The sequence below is a fragment of the Mesocricetus auratus genome, unplaced genomic scaffold (genome assembly GCF_017639785.1).
Source record: "Mesocricetus auratus isolate SY011 unplaced genomic scaffold, BCM_Maur_2.0 Super-Scaffold_100004, whole genome shotgun sequence".
NCBI lineage: Eukaryota > Metazoa > Chordata > Mammalia > Rodentia > Cricetidae > Mesocricetus > Mesocricetus auratus.
Window position 1 is genome coordinate 86,926,091 of NW_024429189.1, and position 26,813 is coordinate 86,952,903.

Below are 26,813 nucleotides of genomic sequence, written 5' to 3' on the forward strand. Positions count from 1 at the left end.
CTGCACTGTTTATGGAAATCTTTCTAAACCTGGCAACTGTACTCTTTCAAGCTTATTCCCAGATATTTACGACATACTTTCTGCTCAAGTCAGGATGAACTCCGAATGTTCTAAAGCTATTCCACACTTGTTTTCACTCCCCCCCCTTTTACATTTGTGTGTGTGCATGCACGTGTGCTCACACACATGTGACTGGGTGGCATGCATGTGTGTGTGCATGCATGTGAAGTACTAGGTTGGTGCAGGGAATCATCTTCAATCACTCTTACACCTTACTCAATCAAACCCAGAGCTGGCTGATATGGCTAGTCTTGCTAGCCAGCTTGCTCTGGGGGATGATCTATCTCCACCTTCCAAGGCTGAACTTATAGGTAGGTTGTCATGTTCATCTTGGGCACCAGGCACACATGAAAAAAACATTTTTAAAAAGATGAAATACTGGGGCTGGAGAGATGGCTCAGTCTGTAACGTACTTAAGGACCTGAATTCAGAGCCCCAGCACCCCAGTAAGCCAGGCAGGTAAGGTTATGCGTAACTATAATCCCTGTGTTGGGAAGGCAGAGAAGAGGATCCCTAGGCCAGGCAGTTTAACCAAACTGGTTATCTCCAGGTTCAAAACAATAAGGTAGAGAGTAACTGAGGAAGCCACCTAACATCAACCTCTGTCTATCACATGCGTACACAGTCACACACACACAAACCCAAGATGAATACAGAATTCAAATAAAAATACAAAAAAATACTGACTCTCACTAGCCACCAGAGAAATGCAAATTAAAATTACATTGAGGTTCCAGCTTACCTAGTCAGAATAGCAGTCATTAAGAAAATGAGTAACAGTAAATGATGGCAAGGGCGAGAACAAAGGAGACTTTGTGTACTGCAGGCAGGAATGCCAAGCCCAGCCACTATGGAGACCAGCTTCACACTCATCTTCCACATGACCCAGCTTCACCACTCCTGGGTATGGAGGGCTTCAAGTCAACACACCCCAGAGACACTTGCACACCAGTGTCTACTGCAGCACCATTCACAACAATTAAGTTATAGAACCGACCTAGACGGATGACAACAGAGGAAAGGAAAAGGAAATGGGGCATGGGTACACAATGGGATTTTGGTGTCAGCCATAAAGAAGAACAATGTTCTGTTATGTTCGGGAATATGAAGGTAACTGGAAATAAATTAAGTGAGTTATGTCAGCCTCAGAGATATAAATGTATACCTTTTTTCCTCATTTATGGTTCCTAGATTTTATAAAGATACATAAAATTGCGCCTCCTATGTGTGCTTGTGTGTGTGTATGCATAACATTAAAGTAGAAGTAAAACTGTCTAGAGGACAAAGGGGAGCAGTGTTGGGGGGAGTGAAAAAAGGGACACACAGAATATAAGGCACAGTATACGCGACATACAATATATACATGTAGGAAAGCTTGAAAATTAGCATTTTAAAGTAGGATTTATAATTTAACACACAAAAGTTGCTTTTCAAAACAGCCACTATGGGCTGGAGAAATAACTCAGTCCATAGAATGTTTTCATGGCAAGCACAAGGACCCAGGTTTGATCCCTAAGACCCATGTAAAAAGGCTGGTGTGGTGGTACCTGCTTGCAATCTCAGCACTGGGGAGGTAGACAGAGGAAGCTCCCTAGGGCTCTAGCAAACTAATGAGGCCCAGGTCCCACTCAGAGACTCTATTGGGGGGGGGGGAGGCTTGCTGGATGGCTGTCCTGAGGTACAGCGCCTGAGGCCTCTAGCCTCCATGCACACATGCATATTGGTGCATATGCACCAGTACACACCCATGCACATGCATACTGGTGCATATGCACCAGTACACACCCATGTACAAAAGCAGCCACCACAAGTAGTCAAAGGCAATCACTCTTTTCCTTCAGAGACAGTCTAGACCTTGAAGACCATCTAGAAATCAAGCTTACTATTATCATCACCAAATCCTTTGTCCAGTCTAATGCCCAGGTTAGGTCCAGAGACTTATGGTCACTTCTGGAAATTAAATCCACTTTCTACGTATAATAAAAAATATCGCATAAGTCACATGTGTCAGCGTATGATGGTAATCCCAGCACTTGGAGGATGAGGCGGGCAGACTACCACAAGATTGAGACCAGCATGGGCTACACAGCCTTGCCACAAAAACTAAAAAGAGAAAAAAAGTCACTAGCAATGGGAGAGAAAAACAGAACAAGACACACTGTGCTTTGTTGGGAACACCAGTCCACATGAATACAAATGAGAGGGCATACAATTAGCTGAATGTGCTTTGTGGCTCCCAATAGATTCCAGCGTTGGGAATGTGTTTCCTATGGTGGCAATACTGAGGAATGAGGGTGGACCTTCAAGATGTGGGGCTTAGTGGAAGGTTTTCAGGTCACTCGGGACAAAAGACATGCTTGAGAGAAAGGAGCCCTGATTCCCCTTGTATGCTCATGGTGTAACTGATTGTATATCCTTGTATTTCTATCTGTTCCAGGCAGTAGCAAAGCCAAGGAGTGGCCCTTGCCATGGGGCCTGCACTATGCCGTTTGGACTTTGGACCTCTGAAAATGTGAGGTAAATAAACTCCTCTTTTCCTAAGATGTCTGTTGCTACAGTGACAAAAAGCTGACTGGCCCAGTGGCCACAGTAAACAGAAGGCTGCAGAGTGGTTTAGAAGTCACTGCTGAAAGAAAAGGGGGCCCTCTAGTGGCTGCATCAACTAGACACTATTATGACACTTATGACTATATGTTAATGTGTGCATTGTCTTTAATTCTTCCAAACCATATAATGTCTACTAGGTTATTTTATTCTCCCACTACTTTATAGAAGACACCATTATAATTGATATTCACTCTACAGATCAAGAAGGTAAAATCATTAGTTACATAGATATCTGAATGTGGACTCAAACTCTCTATCAAAGTCCCTAGGCTTCCAGCTTATTCTTTATTTATATAAATACAGATCTAAATACATCTAAATACAAATATTTATACCATGTTCAGCTGCTTAGAGAATGATGAGGAAAGCAGTTTGCCTCCCAAATCTAAGGAACAAGACTTACTGCGAGTTGCAGAGCCAGTTCAAACTGCTTGTCCTGGAGAAGCTGTTGGATTTGAGTTGCCATGGGGACAGGAATGAGTCTCCAAACAAAATGATTGCTGGCCACATAGATAATGTTTGATCTGGAGGCAGAAGAATATTGGTAAGAGGGCATGGGATTTACAATGGTACAGGGACTTGGGAGCAAAGCAGTCACAGTGAAGAAATTCCTTACCCCCCTGAGGTAATGAAGCGGGGCCTTTGCAACTCAGTGCTCTGAACCAGAAGCCTTGGTTCGAGGGTTCGGATCTCCACGTATCGGGGCAACACTGCAATGATGTATGGGGGCTGGTGCTCTGCAAGAGAGGACATGTTCAGCTTGTGTTCTGGTTGAAGGCTTTGGGCTAGGATGGGCTTGGATTCAGTTGCTCACTTGAAGGTGATGTAAATAGATCTCAAAAAACAAAAAACCCTCAAGTCAAGCACCAAGACAGGAGGACCCTTCACTGCAATTCACAAGAAAGAGGACCCCTGCTTGCTTGAGTAATATCAAGAGACATCGCTTACATAGCAGAGCTACACTGAGCTTTGCTAACATGGCTGGACCAGCTCCACTGTATAAAAGCTTCCTGTGTCCTCTTCCCATCTGTCACAAAGCCAGGTCAGATAAACATAGAGTGCAGCTGTCCTGCCAATGCAGGAGCAAGGGAACTGGGCTGCAGAACTGCCTTGCCCCTCTCCTAGGGAGAACAGGAGGAAGGAAGTTCTTTTTTCCCTCCCTTACACTTGCCAAAGTTCTGCTTGAGATTTTCAGAGAAAGGATACCAACTCCACTTAATGCTTGCTACAAACGGAACATTCCTGTCTTTTCTAATACTCATACACTGGTCACTTAATCCCCAGTGCACTGGTGTTGGGAAGCAAGGCCTAATGGAAGGTAGGAGAGATTATAGGTATGCACTACTACACCTGACTTCTTCCTCCACTTTGTTAAAAGAATGTCTATCATACCTACTCTTTCCTTTCTGTACTTTGTGACAGGAATGGGACAATCCAGCTTAGTGTGCTCAGTGAAGCAAAAGAATCTATAAATGTGCTAAAGTTAATATGCAAAAAATGGTACTGTCAATACAAAAACAGTTCTCACCTCACAGGGAGTAAGAAAGAGTTTATTCTGAATCTAAATATGACTATGGCCTAGGAATGGATTGTATCCCTAAATGCTGCATTTCACTGTGAATGTGGCTACATGAGATGTTATTAGTTATAGAACAGAAGAATTCATAAATAAAGGATTGTTGACTTGGGGCCGGTGGAAGACAGGTTACAGCAAATCTGGGAAACTGTGCTATAAGCTTTAGATGCTATCTGATGACATTCTTAGCTCTGAGACTGGTAAAGCTAGTGGCTTGCTAAGAATACACTATAAAAATTGTTGGTTCTAAAGGTTTATTTTATTATTTATTTATGTATATGTGTGTGTGTGCATCTGTGTGCTAACAGAAACCAAAGGAGAGTGCTGGATCCTTTGGGGCTGGAGCTATAAACATTTAGTTGTAAGCTACTGAACATGAGTGCTGGGAACCAAGCTCTGGCCCAGGGGAGAGTAGCAAGGGCTCTCAACAGCTGCGCCATCGCTCCAGCCTCAGAACATAATGGTGTCATTTCTCTTCATCTGAAATGCAACCCTTTCTCATGAGTCAGAGTCTCTCGGTACAAAGACAAAACACAAAACAAAACCATGTTTGTGTTTCTGACCGCAAAGAAAGTGCAGCAAGCATGCCACGTGCTTCTAGAAAACAGCACTGCAAAGGAAAGGGAGCCGAGGACAGTCTGCTCCTCTAAATTATACATATCAGAGGGATAAGTAAGGAATTTCCAAATGCAGACTGTCTGGCAAAGGAACTAATAAAAACCATTAACAGGAAGGTAAAAGAAAAGGGACAAAGAAGTGGAAATGATGGCAGACAACCACTTACTGAAATACATATTTCTTTGTATGTTCTTCCCCCTCTGAAGCAAAACCCAACTTCTAGAAACACCTTATCCCCTTTTTAATGTCCCTAAAACTATCTATTTAAAAGAAGGGGAGCTGGGGGTGAGCGGCAAAAGGTGGGCGGTCTGCTGGAGGCACGATGGAACTGATTCTACAGGGATGACACAGCCTCCATCCAAAGGACAAAGCAGCAGCTACTGCTGGCCTCACCCATGGCCACTGGGATGTCTGTCCAGTTCAGGGCGCATTTCTGTGTGCAGATGCCTTCCTCGTTGAGTACCACAGTGAGATCATCTTGACCCACGGCCACTTTTCCATCTGCCAGAGGCGCGACCAAGGGCTCCAGCTGCTTTCCTGTTGGGAAGAGCTCTTTGATGGACCCCTTTCCATCCACCTGCAGGAAGACATGAGGGAGTCACCCAGCACTTCACAGACAGAGGCATAAATGTCGCCCGGAAGAATCTACATAAACCCAAACCAGAGAAGTCAACAATGCTCCTTGTTTGACTTGAGCGACTATGACTTTCATATGACAATCTTTACCACAATGTAAGACCAGTTTTCAAAAGCAGAGAAAATCATCTGCCTGGCACCAACCACGCTACAGTGCAGAGCAACCAGGGTTTTGCCCATGCTAGGAGCTAAAATACAGAACACCATTGATGGTGGGAATGCAAAATGGCACAGACAGTCTATATGCTAGCTTTTTATAGAGCTAAGCACAAGCCTACCACAGGAGCCAGCAATACCACTTCTAGGTATTGTCCAAGGGAAATAAAAATTTACATTTATACAAATCCTCACATACAAATGTTTACAGAAGCTTTATTCAGAGTTGCTAAAAAGGGGGAACAAATATACCCTTCAACTGATGGACAAATAAACAAACCCCAGTCCGTTCATAGCATGAAATACTACTCAGCTGTGAAAACAGCAAGCACTGATATACATACACAGATGAGTCTCAAATGTACTATGCTAAGAAGATCTCCATTTAGATACAATTCTGTTTATGTGACAGTCTACAAAAGACAAAACTTAAAGAGACAACACATCCTTAGTAGTGGAGGTCTGGGTGTTGAAAGGAATGTGGAAGGTGACAGACTTGCTTTGAATGTTACTGTGGCATTAGTTACATAACCCTAGTTATTTGTCAAAACCAAGAATTATACAACGAAAGGAATGGAATTTAATGTATGTCAAGACATGAACAAGTTTTTAATAGACAGGGTCCTAAAGCAAGATTTGCCACCCTCAGAAAATGAGCCCTTAAGAAGGCGAAGAGACAAGGTGGAGATGGTGGGTGTGGCGGAAGCACCCACGGCAGTCAGAAGGTTAGACGCCTGCTCCAGCCTTAGGCCCGCCACACTGCAGACCCCTCTCCGCATGTACATGCCCGGTTGGCATCTCCACAGCCGAGAGCAGCAACTCCTTCAGGGCTTTGCACCCCGAGTGCTGGCAACAGTAAAACATCCCCAAACTAATGTGGAACAAAAATAGCAAAGAGATAAACAATACAGAGCTAACGCTGTGGGGAGCAAGGAGGAAGGCTTCTAGAACTGCCAAGTCTGGATTATTAGACCAGGGTAAAGCAAGAGGTTCAGATCACTCTATAAAGTTTTTTCTATCTACAGTGGGCACATGTGGGGTAAAAAGACAACGCTGTAGCTATTCACCACTCTGGTAGAAAAAACAAGTTGTTAAAACAGTTTGCACAGCAAGTTTTTTTTTATGCGTATGGGCATTTTGCCTGTTTTATGTCTGTGTACCAACGCATGCCTAGTGGCCATGGAGGCCAGAAGAAGGCATCAGATCCCCTGGAGCTGGAATTACAGCTGGCTTCTTGTAGCCATGTGGGTGCTGGGAACTGAGCCTGGGTCCCCTAGAAAAGAAGCCAGTGCTCTTAACCGCCAAGCCATCTCCAGCCTCCAGCAAGGTATATTTTAAAAACAGGGTTAGAGACCCATATAACAAGTATTTTTTTTTTCTTTAGGTGCTGTGAAATCGAACAGAAGTTCCCACCGTTCACCTGCACTGACTGTTTCTGATTTGGGGAGACAGAGAATCTGGATGAACAGCACCCCTATTTATTCATCAGCATTTTCTATAATACACCTACATGATTTCCCAAATTAACGGAAAACTGAAAACAAATATAGTAAGAGATTTTGAACTCTAAAGTCAGAAATACTTACCACTAAAATTCATATGTCATTCTAAGCAGTGACACCTGGGAAAGAGCGTGATGATGAGACAGACAAAGACAAACAGAGCCCTGACCCAGTCGTCAGACACTGTAGATAATGATGCAGGGAACTGAGAGTTAATTCTGCTTGCCTGAAGTCACACAGACACCTGATTTGGGAAAATACGAAGAGCACAAACATACAAAAAAGGATGCACACTCAGACAGGAACACTGTTATATCCAAAGCTCTACTTAAGGTCTCCTGATCTGTAGTCAGAAGCGATGACCATCTGTCCTGATAAACTCATGATTACCTTCCCAAGGCAAATGGATGGATGGCAAAAACAGAAGGTTTTACCCTGATCAGGTAGTAGTCTCTCTTGAAGCCAACACAGATAGAATTTTCACACCATGCCATGGACTTGGGCACATCAGGTACACTAAAGTCCCCCTGAAAAAAGAGAACATGAATTCAACTGAAAAGATGTTAAATGGGGATCCAGGCCTTTCTGTTATACTACTTCCATTCTGCAAAATACCTGACACTGCCACCTGAGTACAATTCTTGGTGAACTATATAAATAAAATATAAACCAGGTCTGGGCTTAATCCCAGCACTGGGGAGGCAGAGGCAAGAAGATCTCTGAGTTTAAGGTCAGCCTGGTCTACAGAGCGAGTTCCAGGACAGCGAGGGCTACATAGAGAAACCCTATCTCAAAACAACAATAACAAAAGAAAACCAACAAACAATATGAATCACCCAATAAAATATAAATTGCCCAGGAACTGGAAAAGGTGAGAGACACTATAAGATAAAGCAATCTCCGGTAATGTTGTGGAATTACACAGCAATAAGCATGAGCAAGCCCCAGGGCACAGCATCAGTGTATGTGCCTGGGAGAACCTCACTGGACCTAGCAGGAGACTGCGGGCTAACTACTGCACCAGTTTCCACTCCTCCCACCTGGCAGGCGTGTGGACTTTACCTGCAGTTCATGGAATTCCCTGTCCTTCCAGAAGTACAGCTGCAGCTTCTTTCTCACGGCCACACACATCCGCAACACCTCCTCACCGGTCTCAGTGTGCTGGGGGAGAAACACGGAAGCCATGAGGGTTGCAACGATGCCATGGCACAAGTGACTGCAACCTCGCCTTGGATACAAATCGGCAAATCCTGAAACCCCACCGCAGTGCTGGGTGGAGCATGCTACTCTGCCAAGTACTTACACACCTGGATGAGGAACACTTCTTCTAGACGGACATTCCCAATCAGAAAAAAAAAATCCCAGAGTATGTCTTCCATTCTATAACTGTGCCATTCCCCTCCCATTCCTGCCTCCCTTTTCCTTATATGTTTCATGGCTGTCATGAGCTGGGTCAGGGGTCAGCATGAGCAAATGACAGCAAACCCACTTGTAATACTTAGAAAGAATTGGGAAAAAAATCTCCAAGCACAAATCAATTAAGAGTGGAAGTGAGGGGGGCTGGAGAGATGGGTCAGGGGTTAAGAGCACTGACTGCTCTTCCAGAGGTCCTGAGTCCAATACCCAGCAACCACATGGTGACTCACAAGCATCTGTAATGAGATCTGGTGCCCTCTTCTGGTGTGCAAGTGTACATGCAGGCAGAACACTGTATATGAATAGATAAACAAATCTAGAGAGAGTGGGGGGTGGGGGATGGGGGGAGAGAGGTAGAGAGGAGGGGGGGATTGAGCCACCAAAAGCTAACTGTGATCCCAGCTGAGAAGAGGCCCAGGAAGTCTGAAGAACAGCCAAAAACAAAGATGTCATTTTTGAACAACGCAATCTCCCTAAAAACAAAGACCACGGTAATTTGTTTAGAACAAGTCCATTTACTACACGAACAGGTTCGTGATAGTGTTAGGGTCTTGCTTTCCCCTGATGGTTGCCTGACAACTGACTGCCTTTACCTCCGGCTAGTAGCCTCCTGACACAGACACTTGACATTTTAATCAGCACACAAGAAATGAAAGTCTTGTGTCCTTGTACCACATATAATATAATCCAAAGCAAATATTCTTGTCTGAAGGCTGCTGGGTTTGATGTCAGTCCTTCTTCCCTTGGAGTGGCAGGAACTTAGGTAATGCTGGATTCCCAAAGCCAAAATTCACGTCACACACACTCACCTGGAGGTCACAGGTGAACAATGACGCCCCCTTGGCTTTTGAAACTGTAGTGATTTGTTGAAATGTCAGCAAGTCATGGACATAAATGTTGTTTTCTGTTTGGGAGGAAGAACAATGTCACTAAGTCAATTGCTAATATAGTCACCAGGTTAAAAACAACAAAAAAGTAACTGTAACATCTACGGGAAGTGAACTGCAGGCCCGGGCTGAGGATGGACCTCCAGTTTCACTAACGATGATCCAATCCTGACTCTATCAGTGCGAGCATCTTCTGACTTCAGCAAGGGGACTTTCACTTCCTACTGCACTTGTCCTCTAAGCGTGGGAATATGTCAGCATATTTATCCAGGAAATAGCTAGGAAGCTCCAATTAGAAAAATACTCTGTGGATTTCGTACAAACCATGGCAAGGATTTCTGCTTAAGCAAAATTAGCAAAGCAATGTAGCAGTCTCCCATGATCCACTCAGTTCCAAAACACCAATCAGTGCCTAAACCAGGACAAATCAACCCCTGTATTTCTTTCCTATTCATATTACTGTTAATAAAGCTTAATTTGGCACAGTAAGAGATTAAAAACAACCAACAACAGGACAATTATAATATGCAACAGCACACTAGTGCTCTTTCTCTCAGAATATCTCACTGCCAAATTTCCTTCAATCCCACAGTTGACCACAGCTAACCAAAATTTCAGAAAGCAAATTTGTGGGCAGAAGGATTACAAAAACAACTGAACTGGCCTTTTAGCTAGTTCCTATGGTGAAGATTTAGTGCTTACATGTTTAGCTGTGGATCTAGGAACAACGGTTATAATGATTCTGCAATTTAGGCCTCGGTCTAAATAGTACAGTGTGTGAGATAAGTTTCTAGTCTTCTCTCTCTGGCTGCCTCCTATAAAACAATGACTTTGCAAGTGAGACTCTAACAGTCTGGCGCCATCTGCCTCTGCTTGACAGCTTGCCATTCTTCACCACGTGTCCTAAGTCAGGCCACAAGGAACAACTACTGACACATGACAGCCTTGCTGAAGTTGTTCTCTGCCACTCAGACTCTGCCTACTTCTCTCTTCCTATGGGAACTGAATCAGTCCTTCCCATTCCTCAGACCCCACAGCACTGTTACTGTCCGTACTTCCTACGTTTTGGCCATGATAAGCAGAATATAAACATCAAAGGTAGAAACAATGTCTTATTGATCTCAGTATTTCTAATCTACTTCAGGCTTGCACAGGGTATAATATATTAATACATGACCACTGGATGGATTATTACTTGTTGATCATTGAATGGAGAATCTTGAAGGATGGAGTTCAAATTCATGGGAGATTCTGCCTTTATTACCCATATGCCCTGCTGTATCTGGTTAGAAGATACCAGCTCATTGTTAACTACCATCAAGTTAACACAGGAAATAGAAATGTAGCCCCTTTTCTTACCTAACAAGCTGACTAGAATCTTAAACTGGGAAACCACATGGATCTGGAAAATAGCAAATCATTACACTCAATTAAACATTTCTGGTAAGGTTTAACAAAAGTTCACGTAACAAGAAGACTAAATCAGACGAAAGGGCCTGTACTAGTTACAGACACCTGACTCATTTTTCTGTGTAACCACAGTTTCTGATTGTAAAAGAGGATTCCGACACATGACCACAGGCAGAGATTCCCTATATAAAGAGGGCGGAGAGAAGAGGATTCAGATTATATAACATCATCAAGTTCTAGGGCTTGAGCATGTCCCTCAATAGCTAATGGGTTTGTTGGGAGCCTGGTCCCACTGAGGTGGTATTAAGGAGAAAGGCCTGACGGGAAGTCTATGGGTCACTTGGCATATATAGTTAGAAGAGGGTGAATTAGTGCTCATGGGATTCTTCAATTAGTTCTCAAGAGCGGAAAGGCTATTAGATCACGTCAAGTCTCTTCCTGAACCATCTCTGGCTTCCTGTGTGACACTATGACCTTTCCTTGTTGCTGTGTCCTGTCACAAGGCTTTCACCATGGCTGAGATGCTGGCAGCATTGTGTTCTTGAATTTCTAGAACTGTGAGCTCAGTCAATCCTTTTTCTTTCTACAGTAGCCTGTTTCAGTTATTACATTATAGTACTGAAAAGCAGACCAGCACAGCAGAGCCTCATAGAAGCCAAAGGATACTTATAGCAATGATCATGGCCACTTACCTGCTGGATCTTTTTGGAAAAGTTCTTATTGGACTTCTCTAGTGTTACCTCAAACCTGTTACAACCTATGGGAAACAAACAAACTTCTGTAGTTCCAAACACGGGGATCCATACAAAACAAAAAATGTGGCATCATGTGCGCTCCTAAAAGACTACAAGTCAGAGGTCTAAAACAGGCAGCTGTCTTTTCTGAGAACAGCAGGTGCTTTTGAACTCCAGGGTCACAGCACAGGGTTTCATGCACCTTTGGCATCAGCAGAAAAGATCACACGATGTTTACCGATGCAGCAAGGTACCTGGAGTCTGAAGATCTTACTCTACAAAATATGTTGGCCAAGTGTTTCTCAAGAAGCGGGTAAAGAGTAGTAGTCACATGAGAGCCCAAGCCCTGAGACCCAACCCAAAGTCTACTTCCAGCTAGAACTAGCTCCCAGCAGCAGCCCTACATCCTGCACTGTGAGGACAGAGCAAACAGCACCATCTCCAAGCCAGAGCACACGAATGCATCTACACTTACTGCCACTTTCAGGTGAGGCTACATCTGCTGGCACTGTTGCAAAAAAAAAGGGGAAGACAGTCAACACCATAAAGACACATGAGCCCAATCTTGCTGGAAACAAACACATTCAGCTACAGAAGTTACTGAATCAAAATGGGAGCAATTATGATAATGACAGCTACTATGAAGCGGTAACTAGGTACAAAGTGCTGGACTGACCTTAATCTATATTTCATATCACCTCACAACTAACCCCAAGAAGCTGGTATTATTATCCCAATGTTTTCGAAGAAAAGGTCTTACTTTGTAGCCTAGATTTTACTACATAGCCCAGGCTAGCCTTGAACTTCCTGCAATCCTCCTGCCTCAGCCTCCTGGGATTATAGGCATGAATTGCCACATGAGTTTTCACTTTTTTCTAATTTTACCACTGTGGCAGGAGTACACACGTGTGGAGTTGGTTCCTTCCATCTGCCCTAACACAGACAAGTTCCAGGGAGTGAATTTGGGTCATCAACCAAGCACTTCACCCACTGCTATCTCATTGGCCCCTCATTGGTTGGTTGATTTGTCTTTGAGACAGGGCCTCATTGCATTTTTTGAAACAAGGCCTTGCTATATAGTCTAGGATGGTCTAGAGCTCCTGACCTTTTGCTTCAGCCTCCAAAGGTGATGGGATTACAGGTATGTGGCACTATGGCAGGTTCCAAAATCATATTTGAGGTGTCTGAAGGATTAAGTAGCTAGAGAAACAGCCAGTGTTTGACAAACATCTGTTCTCACATAGATATAGCTGGAAAAGAGCAATATTCTGTTTTTTCAAGTAACTGGATCTTCATTATCGATAATACACTTGACAAAGGGTGTTTCTTAGAACAAGGACTCACCCTCAGACATATCAGTGAACTTTTTATTCTATTACATAAGAACACACTGGTCTGTGTGATGCATTGGATGGCTCTTTTCATGCATGATTTGAAACTGGAAACTAGCATCTGGAAAAATAGTTTCATCGAGTCACAAGTTTTCCAAATGACTGCATATTGCATTCTAGAATATTCAACATCACACTCATTACTGTCATCCCCAACCTCAATGGAAAAAAATCTTTAGGGAAAGACCTCAGGTCCCCAGGACTTGGTTGTACTACAGCAGGCTCTTGTACTACACAGGGGCTGTGATCCAGAGCCAGGGTGCTTACTGGCCATTCCAGTTGTGTACTGTGGAGTTTGAGGCGACAAGCCAAAGTACTTCCAGGTCAAGAGGAAGCTAGAAGATGAGTTCTCTGGAAATCTGTGGAGAGGTTGTTATAACTCTCCAGGTAATTTCAAATGACAGTAGATGCTCTAAGAAGAAGTGGCGGCTATCTGGGTGCCCAGAGCAGGTTTCAGAAGCTGGTGACCACCATCAAAGTGGTCTTGGTTCAGTATTGGAGAGCCTGAAGGCAGAACCCTGAGACCTCCTGGCTACCTTTTTTTTTTTTTTTTTTTTTTTTTTACGAGACAGGGTTCTGGCTACCCTTCTTGACGGCCGTCTCGTGATAGGAAGGACTGAAATGTCTCACAGACCCACCTTTCCTGGGTGTTCCTGCAGTCGCCTGTGATCTTGCCTCTGTGTGGAAGCACGTATGCCTGGAACCCACCTTTGCACACACCCCATCCTGCCCTCCCTCCTCCTGCACTTCCCTACCTCTCCCTGGAAACCCAAGCCTCCCATCTGCCCCCCTGCTTCAGCTCCCAGTCTCTAGTGGAAGCTGCAAGCATGTAGGGAAAAGGAAAGCCTTTGTAGCAGACTAGCAGTGGTTTCTAGTCAAATAAATGCTGGCTGAATTTAAAAATCTTTTAACGTCTGAGAAGGCAGCAAGCTTGTGGAGTAGGCACTGACTGGCCACGCTCTCACTTTCTGTTGAAACTCTACCTTTTGTAACTTTTGACAAACACTCCCATTGTGTTCCTTTGAAGTAACTTCTTTAAAACAAAAACAAAACAAAACAAAAAATAAAAAACAGCTGGGTGTAGTGGCACATGGCATTAATCCCAGCACAGGGGGAGGCAGAGACAGGTGGGTTTCTGTGAGTTCCAGGCCAGCATGGTCTACAAAGTGAGTTTAGGACAGCTAGGGCTACATAGTAAGACCTTGTCTTGAAACACAAAACCAAAAACCAAATAAATAAGTAAATAACCCAAACAAACAAATAAAAAAACCTTTACTCAACATCCCAAGTGGCTCTGAAAAATTAGTCTTTCAGGCAAAGCTAATGTGCTAGGAAAAAAAAAATCAGTCAGTTCATCTCATAACACAGCAACATAAACACCTTTCCATGGACCTGCATACCTAAAACTCTAACTATGGAAGCCAGACTAGTCTTGAATTTAAAGCAATCCTCCTGCCTCAGCTTTCTACATCACAGGCATTACAGCCATGAAGTCATCACACCTGGCCTGAAAGACTATTTTTGTATTTTGTTTTGTGAAACAGGATCCCACATTGCTGCCCAGGTGTTCTCAAACTCAAGGCAATCCTCCTGCCTCAGGTTCCAAAGTGCTATTATAACACATGTGAGACACCATGCCTTTCTGATTCTTTACTTTGCTTGTTTTTTGGAGACAAGGTTTCTCTGTGTAGCTTTTAGACCAGGCTGGCCTCCAACTCACAAGTGCTGGGATTAAAGGTGTGCACTGCCACCACCTGGCTTGAAGGTTTAATTTTAAAAAGTTTTTTAAGTGTGTGTGTGTGTGTGTGTGTGTGTGTGTTGTGTGTGTGTAAGAGAGAGTCAGAGACAGAGACAGAGAGACAGGGAGACAGAGAGAGAACATGCACCCACATAGGCCAGAAGGGAGTGTTAGATTCCCTGGAGCTGGAGTTACAGGTGGTTGTGGAAGGACCAGTGTGGGTGCTGGGAACTAAACAAGGGTCCTCTGTAAGAGTGATGTGCACTCTTAACCACTGGACTATCTCTCCAGGCAACTAAATGGATGTTTTGCTGCTGTTATTGTTTTTTAAAGATTTATTTTTAACCGGGTGGAGATGGCTCACACCTTTAATCCCAGCACTTGGGAGGCAGAGGCAGGTGGATCTCTGTGAGTTCCAGACCAACCTGGTCTACAAGAGCTAGTTACAGGACAGCCTCCAAAGCCACAGAGAAACTCTGTCTCGAAAAACAAAACAAAACAAAACAAAGAAGATTTATTTTTATTTATATGTATGTATTTGTTTCTGTATATGCATATGTGGTTATCTGTAGAGGCCAGAAAAGGGCACCAGATACTCTGGAACTGGAGTTAAAGAAGTTGTAAGCTAAGTGTGTTGGGAGCCAAACTCAGGTCTTCTGGGATGCAAGTGTTCTTAACTGCTATTCCGAATTTCCTGTCTCATTTGAACTTTCTGGAGAAGCTTGATGACCCCTGACTTAAAAGAAAGTTGAATAACTTAGAAATGAAATAAACTCTCTATTTTAGTCTCTGGTTTCTCCTCTTACCTTCCATAGACCCTGATCTTACTATTTACTTTTTGAGATCAACTCACTATGTAGTTAAGCAAAGGGGGCCATGAACTCATGGATGATTCTCCCAGCTCAGACTCCTGAGTGCTGCAATCCACAGGTGTAAGCCACCATGAGTGATGCCGTTTTAATTTTTTTATTATGAGACATGGTCTTGTTATGCAGCTCAGGCTGACCTTAAACTTGTGATCCTTCTGCCTTAGTCTCCTGAGCATTATAGGTAAGACACCATGGGCAGTGGCCCTTCCTCTTTCTCCCTTGCCTCAGAAAGATGTTCTTTTCCCCAACATCATGAGACCCCTTTTCAGATTCCAAAAAGAGGCTCCTTTTTCTACTCTGACTCTAAATTACTAAGGAAATATATACCAGGTTGAAAACTGTAATGGCTGGGGCTGGAGAGATGGCTTATTGTTAAGAGCACTTGCTACTCCTACAGGGGACTTGAGTTTGGTTCTTAGCATCCATATCTGCCAGCTGACAACCACCTATAACTCCAGCTTAGGGGATCTGATGCCTTCTTCTATCCTCCCTAACTACACATGTATATATAGTCACAGTCTCTCTCTCTCTCTCTCTCTCTCTCTCTCTCTCTCTCTCTCTCTCTCTCTCTCTCTCTCTCTCTCTCTCTCACCCACCCACGCCCACCCACCCACACACACCCACAGAAAGAGAGGGGGGGAGGTAAGGAGAGAGAAAGGAAGAAGAAGAAGAAGAAGAAGAAGAAGAAGAAGAAGAAGAAGAAGAAGAAGAAGAAGAAGTAGAAGAAGAAGAAAGAAACTATGTAATCATTGGATTTTCAGGTCCCTTATGGTTGAATAATGACAACCTAGTTCAACCTCTTCTTGCATGAACAGCAAGTTTCTATATACAGTGGTTTTAGGGCATAATATGCAAACATCAGTTTTCTTTTTTCATGTTTGTGTGTGTGCACACCTGTGCCCAGGAACACATGTACATGTGTGCATGAGGAGACCAGAGGGCAACATCAGATGATGTTTTATCTAGTTTTGGGGACAGGGTCTGACACTGGGACCCGGAACTTGCTAATTCTGTTAAGTCTGCCAGTCTTGGAATCCCAGCTCTGACTGTTTTATGACAGTTTTGGGGATCAGACTCAGATTCTCATACTGACAAAGCATGAACTCTACTAGTGGGCTCTTTCTCCAGCCTCCCAAACATCCATTTTCTATAAATAAAACTACAGAGGTGAAACCAGAAAAAAAGGGACAGTCTTTGACAGATGCACTTCAAACACTTCAATTATTATTCTACATCATTACTGACAGAGTCACAACTAATTAGAGCTTTAGTTTTTAAAGTCCTGTCAAGCCTGTTCTTGCTGTACCTGCTCCCAACAACTTTGTCAAAGTTTACCAAAGAGAATGCAGGTATCAGAAAGGACTCACCCCGTCATGTGGCCAAGAAGTAAAGTGGGCACAAACTGAGATGGCACTCCTTTAGTCTATCCTCTTAAGTTACTGCTATCCATGCCAATGGCTACTGTTCTTCACCGTTTTTCCTTTCTTTTGCCTACCATTACATAGAATTTATACAGGATTCTTATTCCCAGCAGAAACATTTCTCATTAGGTAGTGAATCTCCTAGATAAGAAGGTGGGTGCTATTTAGCTCCACCCATCACAGGAGGGTAGGAAATAGTTTGTTAAAGAAAAGAGATCCCAGGAGACTCTCATTCTCCCTATTTCCCCACAGTCCTCCCTCCTAGTCACCCCTTTACTGGTCTGGGAATCTCTGTTTTCACAGCTGCACACTAGCTAACTAGTAAAGCTTTCTTTTGCATCACCACAAGCCAGCTGTTTCTTGGTTCAAGACACTTACCAACATCCTTCCGAATCCTGTAAAGAAGGAGATGTCCTTGTTTGGTTCCAACAAGAAGCCATTCCTCTAGAAAAGAGCCCAGAGAAAGTTAATTAGCTTTTGTGAAAACCCTGCTTCTTTAACTTTAATTCTGAGGAAGCTAAAGTTATAATAGAGTAGCTGCCTACTGTAAGACATATAAAATCTGCGTTCAATTATGTGTGTATGGGAGAGGGCTGGGGGGAGGCAGGGCAGAAGGGGCTGAAAAGGAGGAGGAAGAAAAAAGGGGTTGTTGGGAATTAAAACAATAAAAAAATACTTATTTTGTCAGACATGTAGCTCACACCCTATACTCTCAGTACTTGGACCACTAAGACAGGAGGACTTCAGAGAGCTTAAAGCTAACCTGGGCTACCAAGTAAGGTCATTTTTAGACTAGAAACATAAGCAGATTTTAAAAAAAGTTCCTGGCTTCATTGTTTAAAATTAATTTTGAGGTGACAGGGAGTGGGGATGGGCTAACCAAGACTAAATATGTATGAAAAACCTCATGGAAATCCACTACTTTGTAAGCAAATTGAAGATATAATTTATTCTCCAAGTTGAAAGCCAGCCTGGTCCACATAGTTAATTCTAGACCAGTAAACTAATAAATAAATAATATACATGCATACATATATACTATTTTAGAAAGAGAAAGAATTGAACACCGGCATCCTATATAGATAGACAATGCTTTTCCAGGAGGAAGTTGGTTACTAAATGAAATTTTCAGCATCAGCTGTGGGCTACCTCATGTAACTGGCCAGGAAAGCCACAGAGGCTCCCCAAACAATACAGCCTACTGCCATCATTCTTGGGTTCCCACCATAACTAGAGTGCAAGACACTAGTGCTGAAGACACAACACTTTGGTTGCAGAGCGTAAGAGAAGTCAAGCTGGAATGGACCCGAGGTGTTATGCGGGTTATTAGGAGAGGAAAGTCATCGATGTATTACTCAGCTGTGAACCTGAATGCTCTAATACTAACCTACCAGGCAAGATGTGCTCACTGGTACAATAGTGACATGAAGGTTATAGGGGTAACCAACCAGTTTCTGATTAGATTTGAGGCCTGCTTCACAAGAGGTAAACCTAATCAAAAACCATGCCTTTGGAGGTCATACGCCCTAGGGAGTACATTGCTACCATTATTTGCTACTGTTTTTCAATGGACAGGGTACCACACTGCCTTCTAAATATCTATGGTTATGCTTGGAAATATACGCTGCTCTTAAGACTTGGCCAATGAGGCTTCTTCTGCAGTTGACAATAGTTAATGAAGAGTCTCATGACTGGCTAAAGTGCTGAAAAACAGTAACTGTTGAGTGCTCAACCCTCAACAGACATCTGTAGCAACACTCCCACCCCAGCCAGGAAACATTTTCAAAGAGGAGGTAAAAAGAATGTAAGAGCTGGAAGACAGTGAAAAATGCTATAATATACTATCTAGAAATGATATGGCCATTCAGCTCACAAACTCACATAATATAGATGTTGGAGCATAACACAGAGGAAACAAACAAACAAACAAACAAACAAAAAAGGCCAGGCAAATCAGGAACAACATAAAATGGATATTCACCTGAGAATCAATATGGCATATCAGAAAATAGAACATATTACCCAAACAGGTAATATACATGTAAACAAACTAGAGTAGTCCCAGAAAACTACCAATGAGGTGGGTGTGGTGGTCCACACCCATAATCCCAGTACTTGAATGGTAGGAGGATCATGAATTCAAAGTCAGCCCAGGCTCCATATTGAGTCCCGGTCATAAAGAGGGGAAATATGACCTAGTCCTGAGGCTAGAGGTTAGACTTGATCTCCCAGGAAATGGGTAGGGCTGGGGCCTATTGCTCATATCACCTTGATCAAACTGTCCAGTAGCATAATGCAGTCTCAGTCCTGGCCCAGCGCTAGCCATGACAGACTACACAGCAATGAGCTCACTGGCACAGAACAGGGGCTCTTACTCCTGGCTAGCTGCACCAGAATAAAGTAGACTTACTAGAAGTATAGATCCCTAGCTTCACACCTAATGACTCCTAGCAGTGACACTGAGACAGGCATTCATAAATTAAATTTGATTTCTAATTACAGTGTGTGTAAAGGGGGTTTGGGGGGGGGAGTTGGATGAGATGCATACCTTAAATCTCAGCATGAAGGAGGCAGAGGCAGAGGCAGGCAGATCTCTGTGTTCAAGGACAGCTTGACTATGTAAGGTGTTGTAGGTCAGTCAGGGACACATACTGACACCTTGTCTCAAACAAATTAACAAGTATACACCCCAAACAGAAACAAACCTAAACCTATGAAAAGTCTAGTTTCCATACTGTCCATTCTATCCACCCCTGTCCTTTCTAAAGCTACGGGTATCATTTACTAATTTTGATTTATTCTTCCACTGTTTCTCTGGGTCATACAAGTGAAACTGAGCAATTTTCACAAATACAAATATATACAGGCATATATATGCAATTCACGTGTTCCATCTGCTTGTTCTTATTTCCAGACAAGGTCTGCAGTGTCTCCCATCATGGAATAGGTTGGTCCTGAACTCCTGGACTCCCCATGTCTTAGCCTCCTACCTGATCATGCCAGATGTCACCAGTCATGGTGAAAACTTTGGAACTTAGTCTAGTGATGTTAATGCCACTTCAGGGTTTGAGCAAGAGAGATGCAATGGGATTTCGGCTTGCTTCAAAGGCTTGCTCTATCTGGATGTATACAAAAAGATGAAAATGACACAGGCAAATGCAGGCTCGGGTAACTGAGAACACTACCATGGTAATTCAGATAAAAGACAGAGTCTTCATCAAGAGCAGTAACAGACATAGGAGAAATGACTAGATGGGGGTGTGTTCCGGACACTCCAGATTCTTTGACAGACTGAGAATGTGAGACATCAACTGCGATCCCAAGGCTTTTAGCTTCAACTAAAGAGAAAAAGAAATCCCTCTTATTACTACATGGGATACATGATGGTGGTACTTGGGGGCATTAGAAACAGGAGCCGGGTCAGTAGCTCAGAGGCTAAAAACATTTGTTGCTCTTCAAGAAGACCTGAGTTTGGCTCTAGAACACACATGGTGGCTTACAATCATATGTAGCTTCAGATCCTAAGTTCCAGGGGAGCTGGTGCCTTTGGGCTTCCTCGGGCATACACAGAATGTACATACAAACGCTCAGACAAAACACTCATACAGATAAAATAAATGCATCTATAAGGCATTTAAAAAATCTAGAATGGTTAGGGTCATGCTATAGGACATCCCAATGTTTTAAAAAAAAAGTTGGATTATATAATTGGAATTCAGGGAGAGACCATCAATGTCCTCATTTCCATTGCCCAGAAGAAAGATGAATTGTGCCAGTCTTCCAGCTTAAATTGTCTGGTTCTGCATGATCTGATTACTGGATGAACTTCCCAGGTAAAAGAACAATGTACACAAAAGGGACAATGACTAGAAGCAGCAATGGTCATTAGTGCTAAAGTAGCAACAATTGTTACTTAAAGTCTGAAAATGAAATCATTTGATGCAAGAAGTAGACAACCTTTTCATACTCTGACACTGACCTCAGTCAGTTACCTAGGAGACAGGGAAGGCATTTCTTCTATTTGGTGAGGGGTCAAAGCAGGACATAAGCTACTTATCATTTCAAAACTGTTTTTTATAACCTCAGCTAAGTGGAATCTTTACTCTGACAATGTGGAGTTAAAAAGTCTCTTAGAGGGGCAGAGTCAATGGTTCTGGCAAGCTGAGTTAAGCGTTTGACAAGCAGTTGCAATCGTCCTTTTTGGAAGTTTATGTCTCAGGCTGAATTGAGTACCTGCCCTGCATGTTGGGATAGGTAGCATATACTTCTGGTATCATTTACCTGGTGTCATAATCTGTCCTCATGCTTTTGTTCCTCACTGTGTTCTAGGTACACAGGCACTATTTCTCATTCACCTTTGCATTCCTGTCCCTGGTGGTGAGGATAGCCCAGGTAGGTATATAATACATGTTTGATGAAATAATAGAGAAATGAATCCCTCTGTGTATTATTTTCTATTGAGAGCACTTTCCTCCAGGAAATGAGGTTTTCTTGAGATGTTTGGAGCAAACAGTATTCTATTCCTAATTTGAAGGACTGGCCAGTTTACTGTGGGGGTATTATTTTACAGAGGAGGGACACAGAGTAACAGAAAAAAACTCAATCCCTCTGAGGAGTTCACAAAGAACCTGCAAAGATGGTTGGATAGCACTATCAATAGATGCACAGGACACTGGTCACAACCAAGATTTCCACATGGTCCATCATGGTACCTTATACAGTGTAAGATCTAAGTAGAGTTTCTAAATGTAGGCCCTTGATTTCTAGGACGTGGGCATTAATAGAAAAGACTGAAATTATTTCTACTTAGCCTTTGGGGGTGTAACGGGTAATAACGACTCATGGAAAAGCACTCAATGTAGCTGAGAGCCAAAATTTACTTTCTTGAACTCCAGAACACACAAAAGATGCTGCCCTTGCTTTCTGCATTAGCCAATACCAAGACAAAAGTATACAAGGTCGAATGGGTTAGGTTTCACTGCAGTCTGTTATGACGCTCTCCACTTTAGAGTCAGGTAACTTGGCATTTCACCACTTGGCCAATCAACCACTTAGATAGCATGTGAGCTATCTACTGTAAAGAAGTACACTGTGAGTGAACACTAAGGGTTCTGAAGCATACCGTGCTAACGTGTTCAGTGCCCAGTAAACCATCTGCGTCTTTCATCTAGAAAACACCACAACCATTGATTTGAACAAGTTCAAGTCCCTGGCAGACTAACAACTTCCCAATGCTTTGCCCTTTCCACTCAGGACTTGGCAACAGGAATGGGCCCCAATCGAGCACAATTAATACAGCGAGCTCAACCTCCAAATGCACAGTGTATAAGAGAGAGGAACGTCCACAAATGTTCTTTCCTTAGAGATCGTGCAAGCCGCCCGGGGGCACAGTCCTGTCATCTCTGCCCTCTCTGAGAGTCTGCGAACTCAGCCCACCAACACGGTCAGACGCCTAGCCTCCTGTCAGGCGCGAGGGGCTGCCACCTCCCTGGCCCGAAGCCCGCGGCTCACCCCAGGCAGCCAGGCAGTCGATTTGCAGGGGAAGCTTTTCCAGGATCGGCACCGGCTCGAAAGCGTCGTGCATGGCTGCGGAGCTTCGCCGCCGCCGTTTGGCCCCTGCTGCTGGAGGGAGCCTGCGGCCCAAAGACAGGGAAGACCTGGATCCCACCTGGGACCCCACTACAGGACCTTCGGCAACACAGCCATCCTCCCCGCCGGACTTCCTGCTGGCTTAAGCCCGCCCCTTCCGCCGCAACAAGCCCCGCCCGTCTCTGAGGTCCCATCCTGACAGCTGCTGTGGAAGGACCGAACTGGTCTTGGAGTCCTCCGAGGCAGTGAAGGTAGTAAAGACCTCGTGCTGTCTGGGAATGTGGGTCAATGGCTCGAGTGCCAGGAGACATGGCACACTCCAGAAATCCCAACACTCAGGAGAATCAGAAGTTCAGAGATACTTTGCTTTGCATAGCGAATTTGAAGCCAGCCTAGGTTATGTGAGGCCCTGTCTCAAACAAAACCTAGCTCTCCCACCCCCGGAAGAAGAAAAAAGGAACTTCTGTCTCAGTGTTAGATTTGGTTTGGAGATATGCCACTTAGGACATTCGTAGCCCCCGCCCCTCCCCCCCCCCCCAGAAATGGACCGTTGCAGGCCTTACTTTCCTACTCTACAGAAACTGTTTCAGCATATGGCTTACTACAATCGTGAGTACCTATCAAGTCTGGCATACTCTAACTAGTCAATAGATGTAGATCAGTGGTTCTCTCCTAGTCCCTATACCAGCAACTTTTGAAAAATGCAAACTTGTGCCTCTCTCCAACTTAAACTTTGGAGGGGAACAGTATGAACTCAAGATGAGTTCATACACTTGAACATAAAGACCATTGCAGGCTAGTGTTTCTCAGCTTCAGCACAATGTAGGGGCTGCGTGTGGGGCTGTATTATGCACTGGAGGAAACAGCCCCAGACTCTACCTGCCAGATAGATTCTAGAGCAGCTTGCCCAAAGATCAGACACATGCACAAAAATGTCTTGCATGCCAAACACTTCTGGTGAGCTGCTGTGCTTGGCCAGCTTTAGACCAGAGGTTGGATGCTTTCCACTTTATATGATGAGAAAGGGCCTGTGTTGTTTATTGTTGTTTTTGAGACAGGGTCTCACCGCAATCCATGATGCCTTGAACTCGAAAGACATACAACTGCCTCTGACTTCTGAGGGTTAGGATTAAAGACATGTGTCACCACATCCACCCATTTTATAGTTAGCCAGGCTAGCAGGCCAGTTATCTCCAGGGACCCACCTGTCTTCAGCATTAGTGCAAGCGCACCACCTTTATCTCATAGGTACTAGGCATCCAAATTCAGATCCTCAAGCTTGTGTGGCAAACACTTTACATCTGAGTCATTGCCCTAGTCCCTTGGTCCATTGCTTCTTTCTTACATATCACTTGGAGACGAGACGTTAGTAAAATGTAGATTTGATTCAACGGGATCAAAATGGGATCCTCAACTGAGAACCCTGAACATACTTCCAGGTATAGCTGATGCTACTGATCCCCAAGACCACATTTCAAGTAGCAAATTACCTCTCTGTTCTCTCCTTAAAAGTCACACTATAAACTGGGTGGTGGTGGCACATGCCTTTAATCCCAGCACTCAGGAGGCAGAGAAAGGCAGCTCTCTGAGTTCAAGGCCAGCCTGGTCTACAAAGCTACACAGAGAAATCCTGTCTCAACAAAACCAAAAAAGTCACACTATATATCCAACCCCAATAACATAATGCCAGGCCCAAGGCTATAAACTGTGTATTATATTTCTGCTTAGCACAGCAGAATTTTCCCTAAATCTCAAGTTAGCATCTAGATAATCTAAAAAATATGTGACGAGCTGGGCGTTGGTGGTGCATGCCATTAATCCCAGCACTCCGGAGGCAGAGGCAAGCAGATCTCTGTGAGTTCGAGGCCAGGCTGGACCGACAGCCTCCAAAACGACAGAGAACCCCTGTCTCATAAAACCAAAAAAAAAAAAAAAAAAGTGACCAACTATCCTGCTACTTGTAATGATTATTCCATCTGCTAAATTTTACCTACAACAGCAACACATGATACCAATGGCCCTTGACAATGAGTTAGCTTTAGAATATACTCATCTCCTTACATTATTTGTTCTTTAAAGGTACCATCTAAGGTAGGTTTCAAAAAAGCCACCATAGTAAAAAGCTGTAGAGAAATGTTCCCTAAATGCTGTTAACATGTTACTATGGTGTACCAGTTAGTTTTTTGTCAACCTGACACAAGCTAGGGTTGCTGGGAAGAAGGAACTTCAGTTAAAAGAAATGCCTCCATCAGATTAGCCCACAGGCAAGTCTGTGGGGCATTTTCTTGATTAATGATTGATGTGGAAAAGCCCTGCCTACTGTGGGTGGTACCACCCCCGGTACGCCAGAGCAGGTTGTATATAAAAGAATGCTGCAAGGCATGGTGTAAGCTTTTTCATCATGGCCTCTGCTTTAGTTCCTGCTTTGGCTTTTCTCAGTGATGGATTATGATAGGACCTGAAATAAACCCTTTCCTCTCCAAGGTACTTCTGGTCATGGTGTTTTTCACAGCAATGAAAGCAAACCAGAATGTATGGCCTGAGTTACTTGAAATTGTGGTCATTGGTTTCAACAGAAAATAAGATAATCTGTAATGAAAGTAATACAAAGTCTCCACTAACGTCTAAAAGAAGGGTGTACAGAGAAAATTTGAAATAATTGAGAAAGACATTAATTTTGTTAAAAGTTTTATATTAAAAAGTGGCATGAACTTTTCATGTAGAACAAAAATCTGGGGAAGGCAAAACTGGACAAAACAGTTAAAACAGAATTACAGCACTTGGAGTGAATCCCGTCACCTGGTGATGCTCCTTATAAGCAGTCTCTAAACCAACACCAGATACTAGAACAGTTGATCATTTAAAAAAAAAAAAAAAAAAGGGCAGCAGTCAGGACCTCCATACCACTCATGCAAAGATTACTGCTTGAAAAGCAACGGGACCTATTCCCTTTCTATAAGCTCCCCCTTCTGAAGCATGATAGTCCCTCTTTCAGGGTGAAGAATCATAGCACTTAAACAAAGTGTGTCTTGGCATCTAGTGCCATCCCAAAGAATGGCATGAAGATAACCAAGCATTGACTGTGACTCTGCAATACTGCCCTTGGAGGCTGACTAAACGGTAGTTAAAATTTTTGGAGTGTGCACCACATTGCCAGCAATGGGATGTGTCATAATATCAGATGTCAGAAGAGTTAAGCTAATATTTCTCCTTAAAGCACATCTGAAATAGAAAAATCTTTAATATACACCACTTGTAAACAAAATTGCACTTGATTTTGAAACACATGTAACCCTCTCTCTCTTTTTCCCTTTCCCTATTGGTCACTGATGGATCTATGGTTCCTTAAGAAGGGCCCATTTCACTCAAACAACTTCTGCAAGATGTAACCTTGAATTCTTGGGAAACTGAAAGATAAATGACAATTTCTCCCATCACTGATACAACTTCCTAAATAAATGAAATCACAGGCAGTTGCTCCTAGAGATGACAATTTATGGTGCAGATGACATAGTCCTTTCAGAAACGTTAAACTTCCTAGTCTGACAGATTAAACAACTGAACAGAAAGTTCAGGGACAACACGTAGGTTGCAAAAACAGCCATGATGGGGTTTGGGAGGGAAGGGTGTCAATGATGTAAAGAAGCTTGTAGATTTTTCGAATCCTATGAATGTGTTTTCAGTAAGCTGTTCTTCTTGGTTGACACCTCTCCCCAGCTCCCATGCACAAGATCAAGGAACAGAGCAAGATGTCATTGCCTCCTTTAATCCCATGGAGCAGGGCAGAAGACTGACACATAAGCTGATCTCTTCCCTGATACTAGGCATCTTCAATGGCAGTTTCCCATTGTTCACTCCATCTTCGACCTTTCAAAGTGTGTGATCATTCGTTCCTAAGGAAGAAAGAGATTTCTTCTAAGTACATAATTTAAAATGGTCTAAATTCCAAATAATTTCTATAAAAATGGCTCAAACATATTTTTCCACAAATTCTTTTTATGTTAATTATTTACAGCAGTGTATCTATGATTATAATGAAACATTACGGCCCCATCCAAGGTTAAATAACTCGACTACAACTCAGAAGGAAATTTAGCATCCACGTAGTGCTGGGATTAAAGGTGTGCACCACCACCCCCAGCTTGTTACTCAATTTTTAAATGAAAACATTCATAAGTCTGACCACGCATGTAACTCTGGAAA

At 43.3% G+C, this 26,813-nt stretch overlaps 2 protein-coding genes across 5 annotated transcripts in view; both read right to left on the reverse strand.

The window, feature by feature from the left end:
* Vps39 (VPS39 subunit of HOPS complex) overlaps positions 1-22,753 on the reverse strand; it is a 41,741-nt gene extending 18,988 nt beyond the window's left edge. The window contains exons 1-11 of one of the 3 annotated variants that reach the window (XM_005064699.4): positions 22,533-22,753; positions 17,400-17,465; positions 12,078-12,110; positions 11,561-11,625; positions 10,818-10,860; positions 9,381-9,475; positions 8,218-8,316; positions 7,590-7,682; positions 5,255-5,438; positions 3,284-3,404; positions 3,071-3,191 (exon numbers count right to left, since the gene is read on the reverse strand). In XM_005064699.4, coding sequence (XP_005064756.1) covers positions 3,071-3,191; positions 3,284-3,404; positions 5,255-5,438; positions 7,590-7,682; positions 8,218-8,316; positions 9,381-9,475; positions 10,818-10,860; positions 11,561-11,625; positions 12,078-12,110; positions 17,400-17,465; positions 22,533-22,605 — 993 coding nt within the window. In that variant the 5' untranslated portion in view covers positions 22,606-22,753. Of the gene's footprint in view, positions 1-3,070; positions 3,192-3,283; positions 3,405-5,254; positions 5,439-7,589; positions 7,683-8,217; positions 8,317-9,380; positions 9,476-10,817; positions 10,861-11,560; positions 11,626-12,077; positions 12,111-17,399; positions 17,466-22,532 lie in introns of those variants that run through there. The other 2 variants (XM_005064700.4, XM_013121835.3) reach the window with 2 other exon arrangements.
* Positions 22,754-25,285: 2,532 nt separating this feature from the next.
* Tmem87a (transmembrane protein 87A) overlaps positions 25,286-26,813 on the reverse strand; it is a 49,527-nt gene continuing 47,999 nt past the window's right edge. For both annotated transcript variants that reach the window (XM_040746099.1, XM_040746098.1), the window contains exon 20: positions 25,286-26,503. In XM_040746099.1, coding sequence (XP_040602033.1) covers positions 26,462-26,503 — 42 coding nt within the window. In that variant the 3' untranslated portion in view covers positions 25,286-26,461. The remainder of the gene's footprint in view (positions 26,504-26,813) is intronic.